This window comes from Phaenicophaeus curvirostris, chromosome 26 (assembly GCF_032191515.1).
Source record: "Phaenicophaeus curvirostris isolate KB17595 chromosome 26, BPBGC_Pcur_1.0, whole genome shotgun sequence".
NCBI lineage: Eukaryota > Metazoa > Chordata > Aves > Cuculiformes > Cuculidae > Phaenicophaeus > Phaenicophaeus curvirostris.
This window is the reverse complement of record NC_091417.1, coordinates 2,178,736-2,193,626: the sequence shown is the minus strand read 5'-3', so window position 1 is coordinate 2,193,626 and position 14,891 is coordinate 2,178,736. Positions and strand designations below refer to the sequence as shown.

General features: G+C 64.9%; 2 protein-coding genes across 2 annotated transcripts in view; one reads left to right on the top strand and one right to left on the bottom strand.

The window, feature by feature from the left end:
- RARA (retinoic acid receptor alpha) overlaps positions 1-10,789 on the top strand; it is a 31,460-nt gene extending 20,671 nt beyond the window's left edge. Inside the window, exons 3-9 of the mRNA XM_069877348.1 lie at positions 6,355-6,503; positions 6,602-6,743; positions 8,661-8,821; positions 8,904-9,080; positions 9,167-9,371; positions 9,566-9,724; positions 10,518-10,789. Coding sequence (XP_069733449.1) covers positions 6,355-6,503; positions 6,602-6,743; positions 8,661-8,821; positions 8,904-9,080; positions 9,167-9,371; positions 9,566-9,724; positions 10,518-10,708 — 1,184 coding nt within the window. The 3' untranslated portion in view covers positions 10,709-10,789. The remainder of the gene's footprint in view (positions 1-6,354; positions 6,504-6,601; positions 6,744-8,660; positions 8,822-8,903; positions 9,081-9,166; positions 9,372-9,565; positions 9,725-10,517) is intronic.
- Positions 10,790-11,967: 1,178 nt separating this feature from the next.
- Positions 11,968-13,478, bottom strand: GJD3 (gap junction protein delta 3). The gene is made up of 2 exons (XM_069877040.1): positions 13,363-13,478; positions 11,968-12,704 (listed from the first exon to the last, which is right to left on the bottom strand). Exon 2 carries the CDS (start codon positions 12,695-12,697, stop codon positions 11,969-11,971), a length of 729 nt encoding a protein of 242 aa, XP_069733141.1. The 5' UTR covers positions 12,698-12,704; positions 13,363-13,478; the 3' UTR covers position 11,968.
- Positions 13,479-14,891: the final 1,413 nt, after the last annotated feature.

Here is a 14,891-nt window from a genome sequence, read left to right as displayed (position 1 = left end):
CCTCCTCCTCCTCTCTTCCCTGCCCTCCTCCTCCCCTCTCTCCTCCCCTCGCCTTCCTCCTCCTCCTCCTCCTCCTCAGGGCCCATGGCGGCGCTGGGCCCGCCCGGGGGCCGGTGGTCGGGCGGGGGGGGCCGCTGAGCGCCCCGGGCCGCCCCCCCCCCTCAGCCCGGGCCATGTTCGAGGGCGCGGCGGTGCTGGGGCTGCCCCCCGGGCCCTTCCTCCGCATGGAGCTCTGCGGGGCGCCCCGCGGCCCCCGCCCGCCCCCGCCGTGGGCACCCGCGCCCTGTAGGTACCGGGGGGGAGAGGGAGGGGAGGGGGGGGGGTGTTGAAGCCTGGGGACCCGCGCCCTGTAGGTGATGGGTGGGTAGGGGGGGTGGGGGTGGGGGGCTGAGCCCTGGGGACCCGCGCTCTATAGGTACTGGGGGGGTGGTGGGGGTGCTGAGCCCTGGGGACCCGCGCCCTGTAGGTACCGGGGGGGGGGTAGGGTGTGTGTGGGGGGGTGCTGAGCCCTGGAGACCCGCGCCCTGTAGGGGTGATGGGGGGGTAGGGGGGGGTGCTGAGCCCTGGGGACCCGTGCCCCATAGGTACCGGGGGGGGGGAGAGGGAAGGGGGGGGGTGCTGAGCCCTGGGGACCCGCTCCCCGTAGGTGATGGGGGGGGTAGGGTGTGTGTGTGGGGGTGCTGAGCCCTGGGGACCCGCGCTCTATAGGTACTGGGGTGTGGGGGGGGGGTGCTGAGCCCTGGGGACCCGCACCCCATAGGTGATGGGGGGGTAGGGGGGGTGTAGGGGGGTGCTGAGCCCTGGGGACCCGCGCTCTGTAGGTGATGTGGGGGTAGGGGGGGGTGCTGAGCCCTGGGGACCCGCGCTCTGTAGGTACCAGGGGGGAGAGGGAAGGGGGGGTGGTGCTGAGCCCTGGGGACCCGCGCCCTATAGGTACTGGGGGGGTGTAGGGGGGTGCTGAGCCCTGGGGCCCCGTGCCCTGTAGGTACCGGAGGGCTGAGAGGGAGGGGAGTGGGTGCGGGAAGCGGGGGGGAGCTGAGTGCGGGGATGGGGGCTGAGCAGGATGCTGGGTGCTGAGTACAAGGAGCTGGATGGGTGCAGGGGTGGGTGCTGAGTGCAGGGTTGGGTGCTGAGCAGGATATTGGATGCGGAGCGCAAGGAGCTGGGTGCAGGGATGGGTGCTGGGTGCTGCATGGGTGTAGGGATGGGTGCTGAGTGCAGGGATGGGTGCTGAGCAGGGTGCTGGGAGCTGAGTGCAAGGAGCTGGGTGCGGGGATGGGTGCTGAGCAGGATGCTCGGTGCAGGGATGGGTGCTGAGTGCGGGGATGGGTGCCAGGATGGGTGCGGAGTGTGGTGCAATGGGTGCTGGGTGCAAGGATGGGTGCTGAATGGTGTGGGATGGGTGCTGAGCAGGATGCTGAGATGGGTGCTGAGCGCAGGGGGGTGGGTGCTGGGGGGCTTGGACTCGCGTGGGTGCTGAGCGGGGTGCTGAGCCTGCAAACCCCGCCCAGAACAGCACCTTGGGTGCTGTTCTGGGGGGGGTTTGCAGGCTCAGCACCCCGCTCAGCACCCTCCATCGGCTCCAGCTCCCCGCTCTGCGCAGCTGCTGCTGCCTCGGCCATAAACAACCCTTGTCCTATTTCGGAGCGAAGCCGGGATGGGGCCAGGATGGGGCTGAGCCTGGGGGTGGGGGGGGCCCCTCGTGCCCCCGCACCCCCTTTTCCGCGCCGGGGGGGGCCGCAGCAGCGCCAGCTCGCCGGGAATTTCGTGATAAGAACTCCGATAAAATGCAATTCGCTGCCACCCAGCACGCTCCACACCTCCAGGAATCGGGATAACCCCCCTAGGAATTGGGGTAACCCCCTAGGAATTGGGGTGATCCCCCCAGGAATCAGGATAACCCCCTAGGAATTGGGGTGCCTGCCTAGGAATTGGAGTAAGACCCCAGGAATCAGGGGTAACCCCCTAGGAATTGGGGTAGCCTCCGAAGAATTGAGGTTACCCCACAGGAATCAGGGTAAACCCCCCTAGGAATTGGGGTAACCCCCCCCTGCACCCCAATTCCATGGGAGAGGAGCATCCTGGCCAGAGCCCCTTCTCTGTGGGTGTCTGGGGGGCATTGTCCCCCCCTTGCACCCCAAATTCCATGGGAGAGGAGCATCCTGGCCAGAGCCCCTTCTCTGTGGGTGTCTGGGGGGCATTGTCCCCCCCCTGCACCCCGAATTCCGTGGGAGAGGAGCATGCTGGCTGGAGCCCCTTCTCTGTGGGTGTCTGGGGGGCATTGTCCCAGCCTTGCACCCCAGATTCCATGGGAGAGGCGCATCCTGGCCAGGGCCCCTTCTCTGTGGGTGTCTGGGGGGCATTGTCCCAGCCTTGCACCCCAAATTCCATGGGAGAGGCGCATCCTGGCCAGGGCCCCTTCTCTGTGGGTGTCTGGGGGGCATTGTCCCCCCCCTGCACCCCAATTCCGTGGGAGAGGAGCAGCCTGGCCGGGGCCCCTTCCCCGTGGGCAGCTCTGGGGCCCCGGGCAGGGCGATCGGAGGCTCTGGTCACCGTGACCGTGACCCAGCGGGTGCTGGCGGGGATCCCTGGCAGGGTGCCCCGCTCCCTACGTCACCCGAGGTGCCGTGTCTCCCCAGCCCGCGTTGCCAGCCCGTGGCACGGCTCCTTGCTGCTTGGCGTCGCCCGTGCCGTGCCTCAGTTTCCCCCCTGAGACGGCTCCGGCCGCAGCTCGGGCTGTGCCTGGCAGGGCTGGCTCGGGGATGCTGGCTGGCGCTGCCGTGCCCGGCGGGACGCCGTCTGGCTGGCGCGGGGCGAAGAGCTGCCTTTTGGGGTGCCGCAGCGGATCCTGGGGACGCCGCTGTGACGCAGATGGGGAAACTGAGGCACAAAGCGGTTCCCAAGGGCGGTGGAGGGGCTTGCAGGACCCACCGAGGACGTGGGCACCCCATGTTGGGTCCATGTGCTGCCGGGGGCTTTCTGGGGTGCTGAGGGGTTCCTGGGGGCTTTGTGGGGTGCTGTGGGGTTCTTGGGGCAGGGGGGTCGGTCCATAGGGTTGGGTTGTTCGTGGACATCGGGCACAGGGTGGCTGTGCTATCACCTCGCGTTCGCCGCGCTCCATCCGTGGGTGTGGGTCCGTGTGCTGCCGGGGGCTTTGTGGGGTGCTGCGGGGTTCCTGGGGGCCTTTGTGGGGTCCCTGGGGGCCTTTGTGGGGGGCTGAGGGCTTCTGGAGGTGGGAGGGGGTTCCATGGGGTTGGGTTGCGCGTCAATGCCAGGCACGAGGTGGCCTCACCATGGGCTCGTCTTAGCCACGCTCCGTCTGTGGGTGTGGGTCCCAGTGATTCTGGGGGCTTTGGGGGGTGCTGAGGGGTTCCTGGGGGGCTTTGTGGGGTTCCTGGAGGCTTTGTGGGATGTCGAAGGGTTTCCAGGGGCTTTGTGGGGTTCCCGGGGGCATTGTGGGGTTCCTGGGGGCTTTATGGGGTTCCTGGGGGGTTTGTGGTGTGCTGAAGGGTTCTCGAGGGGGTCCCTGGGGTTGGTTTGCGCGTGCGCACGGGGCACCGGGTGGCTGTGCCATCGCCTGGCGTTAGCCGCGCTCCGTGCCCCGCGATGCCCGTTGTTGGCGGGGGTGTCAGCGGGGACCTCGGGGTCCCCCACCCCCCCAGGGCCCTGGCACTCGCTGGGGTGCCACGGGCGCTTTCCCACGCCGGGGTGGGTGTCGGGGTGCCGCGGGGTCCCCTGGCGCGGGAGGAAGCGGCTGGCGAGGCCGCGGGCGGGGGCGACGGCGGCGTGTTCGCTTCGCCCGGGGATGCTGGCGGAGCATCTGGTTTGCAGCTGGGCTCCGCTTCCTCCGAAAGGGGGGGACGACGCCTGGGTCCCTCTCGTTCCAGGAGGAAACGGGGCTGGGGGAAGGGAGGGAGCCCTGGCACCTGGGTGCCCGGTGTCCCCACTTGGCCCCCGCTGCCCCCTGACGCGGCTGCTTTGCCCCCTCGGGCACCGCTTTGTGCCCTCGCCCTGTGCCACCGCGGGGCTGAGGGGCACCCAGGCCTGACGCCACCACGAGGGGCTCGCGGGGAGCCGGCCAGGCCAGCGGCTGTGCCCACCGCCCCATCTCTTCGGGGTGGCACCGCGGTCCCTTTGCGGTGCCAGGGGATTCCCGCGGTGCTTGGCGCGGCCGGGGATGCCGCTGTGCGCCGGCGCAGGGGGGGACCCGGCTCCCTCCCCCCTTTCTCCGCACCCAGCGCATCAAAATCTTGTCAAATCTGCATTTTGTGAGTGCGGCTCTCCACGAGGAAGTTCTTAAATTATATAAAAGAGGCGATAAATTATAGACGACGTTCGCTCAGTCACTTTAATGGCTCCGCTCCCTCGAGTGGCAGCCGTGATTTATTCAGTTGCTGCTCGGGAAGCGCTGCCCGCCTCGCTCGCCTCCCGCCCCGCACGCTCCGCTCTGCACCCCACATGCTCCCCTCTGCACCCCACGTGCCCGAAGCCCTCGTTGCACGCTCGCCTTGTGCCCCACACACTCGCTTTTGCACCTCGTGTGCTCCCCTCTGCACCCCACGTGCCCAAATCCCCCCTTGCACACTCGCCTCCTGCCCCATGCGCTCACTTTTGCACCCCACGTACCCAAATCCCCTATTGCACGCTCCACTCTGCACCCCACACACTCACTTCTGCACCCCACGTGCCCGAAGCCCTCGTTGCACACTCGCCTCCTGCCCCACACACTCACTTTTGCACCTCGTGTGCTCTCCTGTGCACTCTGCGTGCTCCCCTCTGCACCCCACGTGCCCAAATCCCCCCTTGCACGCTTGCCTCCTGCCCCACACACTCACTTCTGCACCCCGCATGCTCAAATCCCCCCTTACACGCTTGCCTTTGCACCCTGAACGCTCGCCTCCCGCCCCGCACGCTCACCTCCTGGCTTACACGCTCCTATCTTGCACACTCGATTCCCACCCTGCACTGCTTGCTGGCGTCTGTGCTTGCACACTCACGTTCTGCCCTGCACACTCCTCTCTGTGCCTTGCACGCTCACATTCTGCCCTGGATGCTCACCTCTGTTCCTTGCACACTCACATTCTGCCTCATATGCTCACCTCTGCGCTTTGCACGCTCACATTCTGCCCTGCGTGCTTGCCCCTGCACCTTGCACACTCACTTCTGCACCTTGCACGCTCACATTCTGCCTCCCATGCTTACCTCTGTGTCTTGCACGCTCACATTCTGCCCTGCACACTCTTTTCTGTGCTTGCACGCCTGCTGGGACACAAACACTGCGTGTGACTGTCCCTCTTGTCCCCAGTCCCTGTCCCCACGGCCTTGGGTGAGCGGATGGGGGGCACAGCCGAGCTGGGGACCCCCCCCTCCTCCTCCCTTGCCCCCCCACCAGGACCCCTCTCGGCGTGGGACCGTCCTGGTTGGGTGCCCTGCCCGGAGCCCCCCACTCTGCACCCCCAGCTGGTGCCGGAGCCCTTTTTGGGGGCCCTTTTTGGGGTGCAGGGGCCAGGAGGGTGGGGAGAAGGGGGGGGACACACACCGGGCTGGGCCTTTAATATCCTGTTTGACTGGTTCGCTTGGCTCAGCTGCTGCAGAAAAACATTCGCAAACATCCCGGAGGAGACGGGGAGCGCTTAACCCCTCCCTGCCTGCACCCCACGCCGGCGGCCGGCACCCCACCTGCGCTGCACCGGGGGGAGGGGGGAGCAGCAGCATCTTGGGGGGCTTGTGCGGCTTCTGAAGGTTCTGGGGGGGGCACTGGGGGCGCAGGGCGTTCTCCTGGAGGGCAGAGGAGAGGGAGAGCATCCCATGAGCTTTTGGGGTGTGGGGGGCGCTGGCTGCGCCCCCCGTGCTGGTGGTGCCTGTGGGGAGGATGAGCAGCGATGTTGGGGTGCAGGGTGGCTGCTGTGGTGCCCGGGGGGGCTGCGCCTTTGGCTTTGGGGTGCTGGGGGCAGCGGGTGACCCCACGGTGTGTGGCATCGTCCCTCGTGTCCCCGTGCCATGACTGTGCTGGCCCCACAGATGCCGTCAGTGCTGCCCACGCAGCGGGGGGGCTCCTGGGATCCCTGCTTTTTTTTTTTTTTTTTTTTTTTCCTGTTCTTTTTTTAACGTTATTTTTTTTGTCTGCTTGAATTCCACATCGTCTCCGTGGCCTGGAAATGTCAAGTTGCATCTTCCCAGCTCGCGTTCTCGCCCCGCCAGCCCCGTACGACCCAGCTCTGTGGGGCTGGGCTTGGGGGGGGCTAGTGGGACCGCTGGACAGCGAGCCCAGCCCTGTCGGGGGGTGCAGGGTGGGGGATCCCCATGGGGCTGGGGGGTTCCTATGCCCTGAGCGCCTTCTGCTTTTCCTCGCAGCCGTGGAGACGCAGAGCACCAGCTCGGAGGAGATCGTGCCCAGCCCGCCCTCGCCCCCGCCCCTGCCCCGCATCTACAAACCCTGTTTCGTCTGCCAGGACAAATCTTCGGGGTACCACTACGGGGTGAGCGCCTGCGAGGGCTGCAAGGTGAGAGCTGCGGGGGTCCTGCCCCCCCCGGGGGACCGTCCCCATGGGTCCCTGGGGTCCCCAAGCCGGGCTCTGACCAGGGCACGCGGGGTCCGCAGGGCTTCTTCCGTCGCAGCATCCAGAAGAACATGGTGTACACGTGCCACCGGGACAAGAACTGCATCATCAACAAGGTGACGCGCAACCGGTGCCAGTACTGCCGCCTCCAGAAGTGCTTCGAAGTCGGCATGTCCAAGGAGTGTGAGTGGCCGAGACGGGAGGGGACGGGCTGGGAGGGAGGTGGGATGGGAATGAAATGGGGATGGAGATGGGAATGAAGTGGGGATGGAGATAGGAAGGGGGTTGGGACGAGGATGGGAAAGGGAATGGGGATGGAGATGGAGATGGAGATGGGATGGAGATGGAGATGGAGATGGGATGGAGATGGAGAAGAAGGAGAAGGAGAAGGAGAAGGAGAAGGAGAAGGAGAAGGAGAAGGAGAAGGAGAAGGAGATGGAGAAGGAGATGGAGATGGAGATGGGGATAGAGATGGGGTGGGGACAAGGATGGGAAAGGGAATGGGGATGGAGAAGGAGATGGGGATGGGGATGGGAATGGGAATGGAAATGGGAATAGGATGGGAGTGAAATGGTGGTGTTGATGGACATAGGATGGTGATGAGGATGGGGACAGGGATAGGAAAGGGAATGGGGATGGAGATGAAGATGGAGATGGAGATGGGATGGGGATGAGGATGAGGACGAAATGGTGATGTTGATGGAGATGAGAATAGGATGGGAGTGAAATGGTGATGTTGATGGACATAGGATGGGGACAGGAATAGAAAAGGGGATGGGGATGGGGATGGAGATGGGATGGGGATGAGAATGAGGACACAATGGTGATGTTGATGGAGATAGGATAGCGGTGGGGATGGGGACAGGGTTAGGAAAGGGAACGGGGATGGGGATGGAGATGTGGATGGGGATGAAGATGTAGATGGAGATGGGATGGGGATGAGGATGAAATGGTGATGTTGATGGAGACAGGATGAGGATGAAGATGGGAATGGGGATGGGCATGGGAATAGAGATGAGGAAGGGATGAGGATGAGATAGGTTTGGGAATGGGAATGGGATGGGGATGGGGATAGAGATGTGATGGGGATGCTCTGCCTGTGTGCAGCCAGGGGTCTGGGCGCAGTGGGCCATCCCAGCAGCTCCCCCGCCTCCAACCCAGCGAGGCCCTGGGGGGCGCTGGGGGCCCCCCTGGATTTGTGTCAGGGCCCAGCCGTTTCCCAGGCGACGCGTGATGGATGATGTCAGAGATAAATGACGCTGACGGGGCCTCCTGGCGTCTGCGTGCCAGTTGTCATGGTGCCCGGCCGTACCCCCCTCGCGCTGACCGCGGGCGACGGCTGCTGGGGCGCAGCTGCCTCCCCGAATCCTGCCCCATCTGCCCGCCCCTCGGGGGCCCCCGAACCCCCGGGGGGTGCTGCTGGATGCCGGGGGCGCTGAGCACCACCGGGACTGGGGCTCAGCATCCCGGGGCTGCAGCTCCCCCTGCACCCAGGGAGGGTCCTGGCACCCTCAGCCCGTGGAGGCTGATCCGCACAGGTGCTGCTCCCCTCCCGTGATAAGCCCGGTGGCTCAGCTGCCATTTTCTCTCCCTGGGTTTTTTCTCCGCTGTGTCGGCTTTGCAAAGCAGAGCTGAGTGCTGTCCCCGTGGCCAGGGGGTGGACCCCGCCACTGGTGTGGTGTCACCCCCAAATTACCTCCTAATGGGCTGCTGGGATGGCCCACGGTGTCCTGACTACCCCCGGTTGCACCCAGGCAGAGCATCTCCATTCCCATCCCATCCCATCCCATCCTCTTATCCATCCCCATCCTGTCCCATCTCCATCCCATCTCCATCTCATCCTGTCTCCATCCCATCCTATCCTCTTCTCCATTCCCATCCCATCCCATCCCACCCTCTTCTCCATTCCAATCCCATCCCATCCCATCCCATCCCATCCCATCCCATCCCATCCCATCCCATCCCATCCCATCCTCTTCTCCATTCCAATCCCATCCCATCCCATCACATCCTATCCTCTTCTCCATTCCCATCCCATCCCATGTGATCCTGACGGGGTGGCCGTGGGGCTGGGTGACGCTGACCCCGCTGTCCCCACAGCCGTCCGCAATGACCGGAACAAGAAGAAGAAGGATGTGCCGAAGCCAGAGTGCTCGGAGAGCTACATCATCACCCCCGAGGTGGAGGAGCTCATCGAGAAGGTGCGCAAAGCCCACCAGGAGACCTTCCCTGCCCTCTGCCAGCTCGGCAAATACACTACGGTGAGTGTCGGGGGGTCCCGGTGGAGCTGGGGAGTGTGGGAGCCCCCCGAGCTGTGCCCTCACCCCACACCTCGCCCTGCAGAACAACAGCTCGGAGCAGCGGGTCTCGCTGGACATCGACCTATGGGACAAGTTCAGTGAGTTGTCCACCAAATGCATCATCAAGACGGTGGAGTTCGCCAAGCAGCTCCCCGGCTTTACCACGCTCACCATCGCTGACCAGATCACCCTCCTCAAAGCCGCCTGCCTCGACATCCTGGTGAGAGCAGGGACGGGGTGGGGACAGGGATGGGGACGAGGAGGGGACACCAACAGCTGACCCCCCTCCATCTCTTGCTCCCCTAGATCCTGCGGATCTGCACGCGCTACACGCCGGAGCAGGACACCATGACCTTCTCGGACGGGCTGACGCTGAACCGCACGCAGATGCACAACGCCGGCTTTGGGCCCCTCACCGACCTGGTCTTCGCCTTCGCCAACCAGCTGCTGCCGCTGGAGATGGACGACGCCGAGACGGGGCTGCTCAGCGCCATCTGCCTCATCTGTGGAGGTGAGGGACGGGTTCCTCGACCTTGTGTCTTGTCCCCTTCCCAAATAGCTGACCGAGAAACCCCCACAAGGTGCACTTTGCTGCTGCACAACCACCCTGGTGACCCTCTGGGGACCTGGTGCTGTCTCCACACCCGTAGCGGGATGAGGAGGACAACAGGACGTGTGCTGGAAGTGCTTTCTCCCTCTCCCCAGATCGCCAGGACCTGGAGCAGCCTGACAAAGTGGACAAGCTGCAGGAGCCACTGCTGGAGGCGCTGAAGATCTACGTGAGGAAGAGGAGGCCCAACAGGCCCCACATGTTCCCCAAGATGCTCATGAAGATCACAGATCTCCGCAGCATCAGCGCCAAGGGTGAGCGCTGGGGAGGGGGCAACTGGGGGTACCAGTTTAGGGCTGCTGGTTTGAGGGTACAGGACTGGGGGTACCAGTTTAGGGCTGCTGGTTTGAGGGTACGGGACTGGGGGTACCAGTTTAGGGCTGCTGGTTTGAGGGTATGAGACTGGGGGTACCAATTTAGGGGTGCTGGTTTGAATATACTGATTTTGAGGTGCTGGTTTGGGGGCACCAGTTGGGGGTGCTGGATTGAGGGTGCTGGTTTGAGGGTATGGGACTGGGGGTACCAGTTTAGGGGTGCTGGTTTGAAGATACTGGTTTTGAGGTGCTGGTTTGGGGGCACCAGTTGGGGGTGCTGGATTCGGGGTATGAGACTGGGGGTACCAGTTTAGGGGTGCTGGTTTGGGGGCAGCAGTTGGGGGGATGCTGAATTGGGGATGCTGGTTTGGGGGTGCTGGTTTGAGGGTACAGGACTGGGGGTACCAGTTTTGGGGTGCTGGTTTGAGGATACTGGTTTCAGGGTGCTGGATTTTGGGCACCATTTGAGGGGTGCTGGTCTGGGGGTATGAGACTGGGGTACCAGTTTAGGGGTGCTGGTTTGAAGATACTGTTTTTGAGGTGCTGGTTTGGGGGCACCAGTTGGGCGTGCTGGATTGGGGGTATGAGACTGGGGGTACCAGTTTTGGGGTGCTGGTTTGAGGATACTGGTTTCAGGGTGCTGGTTTGGGGTCACCAGTTGGGGGGATGCTGGATTGGGGATACAGGACTGGGGCTACCAGTTTAGGGGTGCTGACCCCGACCCTTCCCGCAGGCGCCGAGCGGGTGATCACGCTGAAGATGGAGATCCCGGGCTCGATGCCGCCCCTCATCCAGGAGATGCTGGAGAACTCAGAGGGCATGGACACGCTGGGGGGGCAGCCGGTGGGGCCCCCCCCGGGCAGCTGCAGCCCCAGCCTTTCTCCCAGCTCCAACCGCAGCAGCCCGGCCACGCATTCCCCGTGACCTGCGCCCGGCGCGCACCAGGACAGAGCCCGGCACGCGGTGGGGCGCCCCACGTCCCGGCTGCAGCCCCCCTTGGGGTGGACTCCTCAGCAGCACCCCCCCATCAGCAACCCACCCACCGGATCGGACCCCGCGGGGACCCCCGCAGCGCCCCCCAACCCCGGCTCCCCCCACCGGCCCCGGGTGAGGCGTGGAGGTTGAGTCACATTTCAGGGGCGCGGGGGCCCTCGGGGACCCCCCACCCCACCCCCCGGCCCCACCAGCACCAGCACAAATGGGATCGTGACCACCGAGCCACCCCCCCCACGAGCCCCGGCTTGGGGGGGGACGCGGCCAGACCCCACACGCCGAGGAAGCAGAGTCATTTAAAGAGAAAGAAAGCAAAGTATATATATATAAATATCTATAAATATCTATAAATACGTTTTAAAACCTTTGTAAAAGTTTGGAGGGGTTTTTAGGCCTGTGCAGGTGGAGGGGGCACGGCGGGTGCTGCCGGGGAGGGGGGGGAGGTGAATGGAGGAGGCAGGGGTGGGAGGGGGGGGCACACGATTTATTATTATTAAATTCTTTTTTTTTGTTGTTGTTGTTGAGATTTTAGTGGGTTTAGAGTCGGGGGGGGGCACCCGGCGGGCCCTGCCCCGGCCCCTTCGATGGGGTGGGGGCTGCAGGGGCAGCTCTGGCCTCGCGGGGAGCGGGGCTCGGCCCTGCCGGCACGGGGAGGACGGGGGAACGGGGTGGGGGGCTGGCTCCAGAATAAAGTTTATTTATTCTAGTGCCTGGCTCGTTCTTGCTGGGGGGGGTTGGGGGGTGGCACAATACGCAGGCTGCACACCCTGAGCATGGGGGGCACCCCAGGACCCCCCTACTTCCCTGCTCCAGGGTGTCTGGAAGGGACATGACACACACGGCCGGGGCTGTTGCAGCCTGAACCTGGGGGGCACCCCCCATCTGCCCCCCCCTGGACTCCAAGGCTGGGTTGGAGCCGAGCCCTTTGGGGTCCCCCAGCCCCCCCCAAAGCGTTGTGCCGGGGACCAGCCCTGGGCCTGCAGAGCCCCGATGCATTCGTGACACCCGCGGGGTTTGGGGGGGGGGTCAGGGATGGGACCTCTTTGGTTTCCTTTTGTCCGTCTGATTTTCCAGCAGCTGCCGGGTGAGGCCCATCCGCCAACCACAACAGGAACTGGGAGCACTGGGAGCAGCCCCGGCGAGAGCCGCCGCCTGAGAACGGCCACCGCTCGTTACCGCCATGGCAGCCGCTTACACCGTCAGGTCTCCGCGGGCTGGGGAGGCTCCGGGGCGGCTCGGCTCGTCCGCGGCGCCCGCCGGCTGCCCTGGCGCCGGTGCCCGCTCCTGGGGCCGCTGGCAGCAGCCGCCCCGCGCCGCCGGCCCCTTGCGCAGGAGGTGAGCGAGCTCGGCCAGGCTGAGCAGCGCCGAGACCAAACCCACCACGAAGTAGAAGTGGATGAAGACGGTTTTCTCGGTGGGGCGCGAGACGAAGCAGTCGACGCGGTGCGGGCAGGGCCGCCGGCGGCACACGAAGAGCGGCTGCACGCGGAAACCGTAGAGCAGCGCCTGCCCCAGCAAGAAACCCAGCTCGGCCGCGATGCGAGCCACCACGCTGCCCACGTAGAAGGGCTGGAGGCGGCGAGCGCGTTGGCCGGCGGCCCCTCCGCGCCCCGGCTTGGCCGCTTGGTGCACGGCGAAGATGACGAAGAGCGCGGCCGGGGCCGAGAGGACGACAACGTGGAAGACGAGGAAGCGGTAGTGGGAGATGGGGAAGGCGGCGTCGTAGCAGACGGGTTTGCAGCCCGGCTGCTGCGTGTTGCAGACGAACTCCTCCTGCTCGTCCTCGAAGACGTCGCTGCCCACCGTGGCCAGGACCAGGATGCGGAAGAGGAGCATCACCACCAGCCAGAAGCGCCCCACCATGGGCGAGTGCTCCTGCACCGCGTCCAGCAGCGAGCTCAGGAAGCCCCACTCGCCCATGGCCGAGCTGCGGGAGTGGGGAAAAGCGCTAGGGCGGCTGTGCCCGTGGGGATGGACCCCACTGGACAGTATGGACCTTCCAGCTCACCCAGCATCCATGCTGAGCCCAAGGGATTGATCCCAATGGGCAGTATGGACCTTCCAGGTCACCCAGCATCCATGCTGAGCCCAAGGGATGGATCCTAGTGGGGAGTATGGACCTTCCAGCTCATCCAGCATCCATGCTGAGCCCAAGGGGTGGATCCTAGTGGGCAGCGTGGACCTTCCAGCTCATCCAGCATCCATGCTGAGCCCAAGGGATGGATCCCAGTGGGGAGTATGGACCTTCCAGCTCACCCATCACCCATGCTGAGCCCAAGGGATTGATCCCAGTAGGCAATATGGACCTTCCAGCTCACCCATCACCCATGCTGAGCCCAAGGGATGGATTCCAGCAGGCACTGCAGCCCCTCCAGCTCACCCATCATCCCAGCCAATCCCAAAAGCATCCACTCCCATCCCATCCGCGCTCACAGGGATGCCCCGGCTGTGCCAGCCCAGCTCTTGCCTGTCACGAGTGTCCCCAGAGATGGGTCCAAGGACAGGGGTTGACTCAGGATTAGGAGGTTCCCCATCGCCTGTTCCCCTAGGAGACCCACCCCGCTGCAGCCCCGTTGCCCTGGTACCTGCGGAGGCTGCGGTCCAGGCGTGCCAGCGCGGCTGGTGCCGGCTGTCCAGGGCTGTCGGGGACTGTCCGGTCCCCTGTCCGGCTGGGATGGGATGACGGTCCCACAGCCACGCCTGGAGTCCTTTTAAAGAGACAGAGCAGCCACAGGGGCGCCTGGAGGGGAGGGATGGGCTCAGCTCTGCCCGGGGGGGGCTAAAGGGCAAACGCTGCCCCTGCCCGGGGTTGGTGCCCCAAGCAGAAATGTCCTTGTGCCTTGGGCACCGCAACCCTGCACGGCCTGCTGGAATGAAACCACGGCTTTCAGCCCACAAAAAGCTCCCGCGGTGCTGGCATCACCGCCCTGGCCCCGGCAGAGCCCAGAGGCGTCACCCGTGTCCGACTGTGCCACGACGGCTCCTGCCCTCCGGCCCTCCTGGGGCCAGAATCTGCGCTGTGGGGCTGGGATGCTCTGCCCGGGGGATGCTCGGGACCGGCACCGGCTCCGTGACGCTCTGCCTGGGCCGTGAAGGGTCCCAGGGACCCTCTTGGGTTGCCCAGGGCTGGCAGACGGAGCTGTGCCGGCTGGCGGGTGCCAGGCAGCTGCTTTTCGGAGCTGTGATGCTCTATGAGAAATGCCCCACGGCACAGTCAGGGCTCCTGCCAGCCCCTGCCCAGCCAGGATGAGAGCCAAGGGGCTTTGCCTGTGTCTCAGATTCTCTTTCTGGTAACAGGAGTAGAGCCCTGGCCCATGGAGATCATTCTTGAGCCCTCCTCAACCCTCGGGGGACGAAAGATGCTGGTGGGTTGGTACCCACAGCTCAGCATCCTCAACGTCAGGGCCATTCAGCGATGCAGAAAATCCTGCTACAGACACCATGGAGCACTGCGTGTCCGTGCTCGTCCCCACACAGCTCTCTGCATCCATCTGGGGTGATGCTGGGGTTACGGGAGCAGCTCCGGTTCCAGCCCGGAGCAGCCTTGGTGGCGCAGCCATGGCCTTGCCCTTTGCTGTCCGAGTGGTGACAACCGATTCTCCGGGCGCGCTTGCAGCAAGGAGAGCTGGAAATAGCTCAGCCCCGCGGTGGGGACGCGCTGGAGACGCTCTCCAGAGCCCGGCAGTGGAAAATCTGACAGCGCTCTCCACACTTGACTGGGTTCCAGCAAAGCACCTCGGTGGCACCGATAGTTCTTGTCCCCGACCGCTGTGCCGCGGGCACCGAGGGCTCGGGGCTTGCTGGTCAGTCCTACAGCCACCCAGCTCCTCACTGGAGAAACACCAGCCTGGGGGATGGAGGACAGCAAATGTTGCCGCCAGGTCCTGCTCGGTGCCAGCGTAGGAGCCACCGTCGGCTCCCGGTGCCTGCACAACCCCCTCCCTGGGCAGCCTCTGCCACTGCCCAATGACCCTTTCCATGAAATATTGTTTCCTGATGTCCAGCCTGACCCTCCCCTGGTGGAGCTTGAGGCCATTCCCTCTCGTCCTGTCCCCCGGCGCTTGGGGACAGAGGCAGTTCCAGCCCAGAGAGGTGGCTGAGCACAAACCAGCCC

Bases quoted from the DNA above. Each gene is read 5' to 3' on its own strand.
- GJD3 (XM_069877040.1), bottom strand. From the start codon at position 12,697: ATGGGCGAGTGGGGCTTCCTGAGCTCGCTGCTGGACGCGGTGCAGGAG.